Below are 6953 nucleotides of genomic sequence, written 5' to 3' on the forward strand. Positions count from 1 at the left end.
ATAAAAAATTTGTTTGTTTTTTTTTCAACTAATTCAATCAGTTAGTTTTTCTATCTTAAGTTCAAGTTTTTTAAGCTAGCTCTTCTAAAAAAAGAAAGCCTGCTCATGACGATAAAGAATGATGGATGTAAAATGAAAAATGATAATAAATAGTAGAAAAAAAAAAAAATAATGTAATAATAATGAGTTTCTCAGTAAAGTAGGAGAAGAGAGGAGAGAAGAGGAGGAGGAGGAGGAGTGCAGATCAACACATCATCAGTCATTCAACAGTCAAACAGTGTAGTACAAAACAATCACACATCACAATCATTTGGATGGACTTGAAACAAGAGGGGTCAAGAAAGAGGAGTGAAAAAAAGAGAAGAAAGAAAAGAAGAGAGAAGAGAGAGAAAGAAAGAGAGAAAGAGAGAAAAAGAGAGATTTATGAAAGGAGAGATGAAGAGTTATAGAAAGAAGAGGATCCAAACAAACCAATTGTTAACAACACAAAACCATAAACAAAAAAAACAAAAACATAAGGTAGAAACATTTCTATGGTTGGTATGTGGTAAAAGTTGTAAAGAAAAAAAAACAAAAAAAAAAAAGGTTTAAGGATGGAATAGTTCAAGATCAAAAAAAAAAGAAAAAAAAAAAAAAGAAAAAAAAAGGAGTAGGAAATAGAAATAATGAAAATAAAAAAGAAAAAAAAAAAAAAAAAAAAAAATTTAAATTTTTAAAGAAGAAAAAAGAAGAAGAGAAGAGAAGAGAGAATCAAGAATATGGCGATGCTCGCATGCTGCGAGATGAGATGAGAGTTGAGAGGAAGGTGGAACACAAAAAAAACTGAAAAACGTTGAAAGAAGAGAAGAAGAGAATCCATAAAAGCATCATACATTATTCCATATTATTTTAATGTCGAGTTTTAATTTTTTTTTTTTTTTTTTTTTTAATTTGTTTGTTAAATGTGAAATGATGAAAAAAAAAAAAAAAAAATATAAAAAAAAAAATAAAAAAATAAAAATAAAAATAAATAAAAAAAAAAAAAAAAAAAAAAAAAAAAAAGAGGGAAAGGAAAAAATAAAGAAGAAAAAAAAAAAAAAAAAAAAAAGTAAGTTATTATTAAAAAAAAGAAAAGAAAAATGTTTTTTTGCAATGCAACAATTAATACAATAAAAAAAAAAAAAAAACTTAAACTAAATAAATACGAGAAAAAAAAAAATGAATTTTTTGAAGAAGCATGAAGAAGAAAGAAGAAGATGATGCCAAGAATGAATTAGGGGAATAGGAGGATACAACACAAATCAGAGAAGATGTAAAAGAAGAAGATGTAAAACCTTTTTCATTCCTTTCATAAGAGTTTATAGATTAGATTTATTATAATAGGTAATATTTTTTTTTATTTTTATTTCCATTGATAACAAGATGAAAAAAAAAAAAAAAAAAAAAAAAATAAATGAAGAAAGAAGAATGAAAGAATGAGAGAGAGAGAAGAGAGAGAAAAAAAAAAAAAAAAAAAAAAAAAAAATGGCTGATAATATGTTAGAAGAGAAAGAAAAAAAAAAAAAAAGGAAAGGATTGTGTATTGTATTTATCTCATTTTTAGAGATATTACATCTATTTATACATGAGAATATGAACTAATTTGGACAACAATAATAATTGCTATAATTATGCTACACAAATCTCCTATAATCATGCTGATTGCTGTAATTATGCTAACATTAACATTTCTGAAAATGGTAACCTTTAGCAGCTCAGCTTCATTAGTAATCAGCTCAAAGATGCAAACATCTCCCACTTTTAGAGAATTCTCCCTTGCAAATGAACGCCATCCATCTGAGATCATAGCTTTAGCAGGATACCTGAATAATTTCACAGACCATCGCCTGTTTTCAACCTGTAACATTACTTTGTTTGTGCCTTGCTTTGTACTTTTCGCAACAAGATTTAGCGGTACATACTGCACAAGCCAAGTTTGCAAGATTTATAAATAGGCTTACTAGTCCAATTTTTATTGACATTTCTATCATACAAGAAAATCCATTGCATATAAATTTTCACTCACTGTAAGGCTATTTCGCTATGAGTGTCGCTCAAGAGCTTACCACTAAGGAATTCTCCAGATAGCATGAATTAATGATCACTTTGAAGAAGGGATTCACAGAGGTAAATTTCTTTGCAGCTTCGATAGCTCCAAAAGCCTTTGAGCATGAATTTCCTGGATTAAACTGCCTGCAGCAGCTACTTTCTTCATCTTTCAATTGCTTGCTGGTTCCTGCATCTGCATGGCACCAAATAAAACCTGAGTTAAAGTTCTGCTTCCTGAGGCATATTGGATTTGGACTAAATAGTAACCATAAATTAACAATTTGGATTCAAGAATTGTAACTGACCAAGTGATAGGCTGCTATTTGCATCTTTGATGTGTCGGAAAATGCCTACTTTGAATCTAATTGCAATGCGATTAATCAGTTCAAAGACACAAACATCACCAACTTCCAAGTGATTTTCTTCTACAAATTTCTTCCAACCATGACGTAGTGTAGCTGATGCTCTTCCATTGCACAGAGTATAACTGAAATCAACAGACCAAGTTTCCCCATCCTCTGTAATGAGGGCGACAGACCCGCTATTCTTGTTGAAATAATCCCTCATAAAGCTTGCTGGTATACGCTACGGAAACAATTAAAAAGAAAATAAGAAACGAATGAAAGCTCGAAAGAAAGTTTAAAATATGAATATGATTTTAACAGCAGTGAAGTTCCCAATTTTAATCCAGTGCTTACCAATCTATGAAGATATGATGGTTGCATTGCAATCATGAAGTAAGGATTTCCAGATTTAAATTTAGTTCCTGCATTATGGAGTGCATTAGCTTTTTCCTCAGCTGTCAATGGTTGTTTCCTCCCTGCAACCCCATCCAAGGACCTTTTCTCATTAGACATGCCTTCCTTGCTCCTCTTTGCTGCAAAATCAAGTCCCCCAGTTGGCTAAAAATACAAGAACAAGCTCTTGATTATTTGTTAAGCAGAAATTGTATACCTTCAGATTGCCCAGTGGGCCAGTGTGATTTTGTGTTTTCTGTGGGATTCTCTAGCTTAATCTTCTTATGAGGCTGAGGGAATGGTAATGGTGATTTCGCTTTTGTTTTTGGGGACCGCAAAGAGTAACCCAATATTTCAACACCAACATCATTTTCAGTTTCTTCAATCTCTGGGTCTGGGCATTCTTCCTCAAGATTAGGCTCCTCATCATATGCATTGGTGATGTTGAATGGATAGTCTATCTCTGAGGCACTCTTGTCAAATACGAATACATTGAAATGACAGTTTTGCTCAAATTCAAAAATTAGGAAGTATCCAAAAACTAAAGAGTAATACTCCACAAATTCCTGCCAGCCATTTTCTAACCAAATCTCACCATTACACTTCACAAGCTGTACCTGCCATTTTGCACCACTAGGGACCTTCAGGAATACAGGACTTGACAGTTCACTTCCATATCTCCTCACAAACCTTCTTGGAATGCCCTGATACACAGAAAATCTCCAGAATAAGTCCTCTGAGAAAGAAAATAATCCAAAATGAAAATGGACCAAGAAATCTAACCCAACAAGAAAGAGTAACCCTGAATATCTAAAATCCATGCCTTTGCATTATATAGTAACATAAAAAATAGTTGGAGAAAAAAGAACACTTACAAGCTTCCTACTACGAATGGTATCATCAAGAATTATCTTGAAAAAATGGGGCTTGGTTGCCTTAAACATCAAACGTCCATCGCCTTTCTTGGGGCAAGAATCCATCGCTGAATTGCACTGTTGATCTTATAGCTTTCTAGTGAACGCTATTCGCATTTTATATGACAAGTAGCTGACTGCTGCTCTGTTTTTGTCATCGGAAGGCCAAAAGATTATTAATAATGAGAAGGGTATAAGCTTTAGAATAAAAATATTGGCCGGATGGATGTTATTTTGAATGATGGAGAATCTGAACAGGCAGAGAAATGTAAAAGTTATCATAATATTTATTGAGCCTATAATTAATCTTTAATTCAGTTTTGATATATAAGGGTTGTTAGGCTCCTTATATAGAGCTTCTATTAGATGCATCCTTCAGTTTTTGGGTTCTTAAAACATCGGTTAACTAAACAGCCACAGCACTTTGCCGCTTTGGTTATAACTTTTTGGCCCATCAAAGGAATTTGGCGTCTGCCCCTCTCCTCCTGAATTGAGACTGATGCTACGCCCTCAAATTACTCAAGTAAGATAGGTTGTTCACCGGATGAAGGACCCATGATGTCTGACCCAACGCAAGGTCCGGACGGACATTCAACTACCGATTGAGAGTCCTAATGTTAGAGAACTCTAAAAGCAAATATGAATCCCATGATTGTCAGACTCCGAGTCCTAATCTAACTACCCTCCTATCCAACAGGAGTCTAACCAATGCTTATAAAAGGAACTAGTAGTCAAGTTTATTAGCTCCCTAAAGTCAACCCAACCAACCGGTGTCGCATCAGAGACCTGTTTGTAGAGTTTAATCATTCTTATTCATCTTCAAACTGATGAGGATAATAGCTATTGTGTTGTAACAAACTAAAGTGTCTCACCAGGATAAGAGCTGTCTTGTTCTAACCAACTAATTTTATTTCTGTACAACTCTAATCACCTGTACATGTATCTAAAGGCATACAGACTTCAATGATAGATATGCATTTGAGCTATTTCAGTATACTTTTATACAAACTTGATCATCGGTGGTACCGATAACGACCAAGTTCTTTCTGGTTACCTCTACATACTGTAGAGTGATTACTGATTTCCTCTTTCAGAACCAGGAAGTAGTTATATTCTATGCACTCTTCAATCTTTCCCTCTTGCGTTTTTATCCCAAGACCAGTATTATTTTTCTTGCTGCCTTCTTATCATTTAACAATTAATTTAACACAATTTCATTACCATTTTTTTTCAGAATTCGGAGTCTTCCCAAGCCGTGGGTCTGATACTGTTAGATTCTTGTTTCCCAATAACATGTCAAAGGCACCATTAAAGCTCCTGGGGTTGCACCTGATCCTACAATTGTGTCATATAGAGAAAATCATTTTGGGTATTCTCTTGTGGTGCCAATGGCTGCAATAATATTGATTGCCTTCACAATTTGCAAGTCTTATGCCTTCTGCATAAGATTTTTGAACTTCCAAACTAGGTAGAAAGATTGTAGTCTTTCGTAAGACAAATTAAACTTATACTACTCGCCCAAAATAGCAGAGACAATGTAGGTAGGTCACTAGGACACCGTGAAGGTCCATTTGGCTAGATACTCACATAACCAAGTAAGAATCCTAAGCCGACTGAGATTCTGAGTACGAATCCTAGTCCAACAGGGGACTCTGATAAATCAAAACTGACCTACTGATAGGCAGCTATTTACATCCTTTGTCTATCGGAAAATGACGACTTTCACTATAGTTTTTATGGGATTAATCAGTTCAAAAATACAAACATCACCCAGTTTAAAAAATTTCCCTTTTGCGAATTTTCTCCAAGCACATTTGATTTTTGCTTTTGATTTTCCATTGCACGTTTCGCTATAGTAGCTGACAGACCAAGTCCTCCCATCTGTAGCAGTAAGGATGTCATTCCCAGGCAGCCACGCTGCTTCTTGTAATATTTCTTGGCAAAGCTTGCTGGTAGATGATACAGAAACATTTACAAAGAAAAAGGGAGGGAAAAAGAATCAGAAAGGCGCAAAAAAATAAGTGGAAGACTTGAAAATTTGACTTAAATGCTTACATATCTGTCCTGGATTAACATAAGATGGCTGTATTGCGACCATGAAAAATGGATTGTTAGATTTGAAAGCATTACTTGCTTTACGAAGCACATTAATCTTTTCATCATCTGTCTATGGTTGTCCTTGCAACTACTCTTTTGAACTTTTTCTTCAGACTAGACATGCCTCCATTGCCTGTTTTTGCTGCATAATTTAAGCCCTCCGGGTAAGAATAAAAACTAACAATAGACAAGCATAGAGTACATCAAAAGCTCTGCAAGTGGAAACTACATGCCTTCAAATTGAGTTGTGGGAGTCTCTAGCTTGATCTTCTTAGGAGGCTGAGGCAATGGTAATGGTAATGGTGAATGCTCTTTTGTATTCTGGATCAGCAAGGTATCGTTTATGATTTGAACAGGGACATAACTTTCGGCTTCCTGAAGATCATTGGGGTCCTCAATAATCTCGCCTTTGCTTCTGTATGGATATTCAATCTCTGAAGCGCTCTTGTCAAATATGATGACATTGAAATGACAGTTGCTCTGATCATATTCAAAAACTAGGAAAGATCCATAGACTAAGGAGTAACACTCCACAAATTCTTGCCAGCCCTTTTGCAACCAAATCTCACCATTACACTTTACCAACTCTACTAGCCATATTTCACCACTAGCGACCTTAAGGACTATAGAACTCGGCAAATTATTTCCATACTTTCGCACAAATTTCTTAGGAATCCCCTGTTACGCATATATAAGCATCAAATCAGAACGAAAAGAAAGAATTAAACCCAGACAATCTATCCATGGCATGGAATTATAGAAACACATAACATATATACAAGAAAAGAGAAGACTTACAAGCTTCCTATCACGAATATTATCATCGAGAAGTATAGTGAAAAACTGGGGTGTTGGTGGCTTAAACAAGCAGCGTTGATCGTCTCTCCTAGGAGCAGAAGCCATTGTTTAACACCAAAGAACTTGAACCTGATAGTTTTCTTTTCTCCAAGTTAGTGTAAACAGATATAGAACCCCATCAACAATTTAGAGTTTTTGATATTGAATAAAAGCAAATATGAAAAGCAAAGGAAGAATCACATAAAAATACCAAACTCAGAGATCACAAAGCATGCAGAAATTGTGTTCGAAGTTTCAAACTTTCAGTTAAGATATTCTGCAGACCTCTGTACTTGCTGTC

At 34.5% G+C, this 6953-nt stretch overlaps 1 protein-coding gene across 1 annotated transcript; it reads right to left on the reverse strand.

The window, feature by feature from the left end:
- Positions 1–750: 750 nt before the first annotated feature.
- Positions 751–4103, reverse strand: LOC110649033 (B3 domain-containing transcription factor VRN1). The gene is made up of 7 exons (XM_058150834.1): positions 3680–4103; positions 3022–3508; positions 2766–2944; positions 2373–2652; positions 2085–2260; positions 1700–1939; positions 751–822 (listed from the first exon to the last, which is right to left on the reverse strand). Exons 1-7 carry the CDS (start codon positions 3782–3784, stop codon positions 751–753), a joined length of 1539 nt encoding a protein of 512 aa, XP_058006817.1. The 5' UTR covers positions 3785–4103.
- Between the last annotated feature and the right edge of the window lie 2850 nt (positions 4104–6953).

This window comes from Hevea brasiliensis, chromosome 8, assembly GCF_030052815.1.
Source record: "Hevea brasiliensis isolate MT/VB/25A 57/8 chromosome 8, ASM3005281v1, whole genome shotgun sequence".
Taxonomy (NCBI): domain Eukaryota; kingdom Viridiplantae; phylum Streptophyta; class Magnoliopsida; order Malpighiales; family Euphorbiaceae; genus Hevea; species Hevea brasiliensis.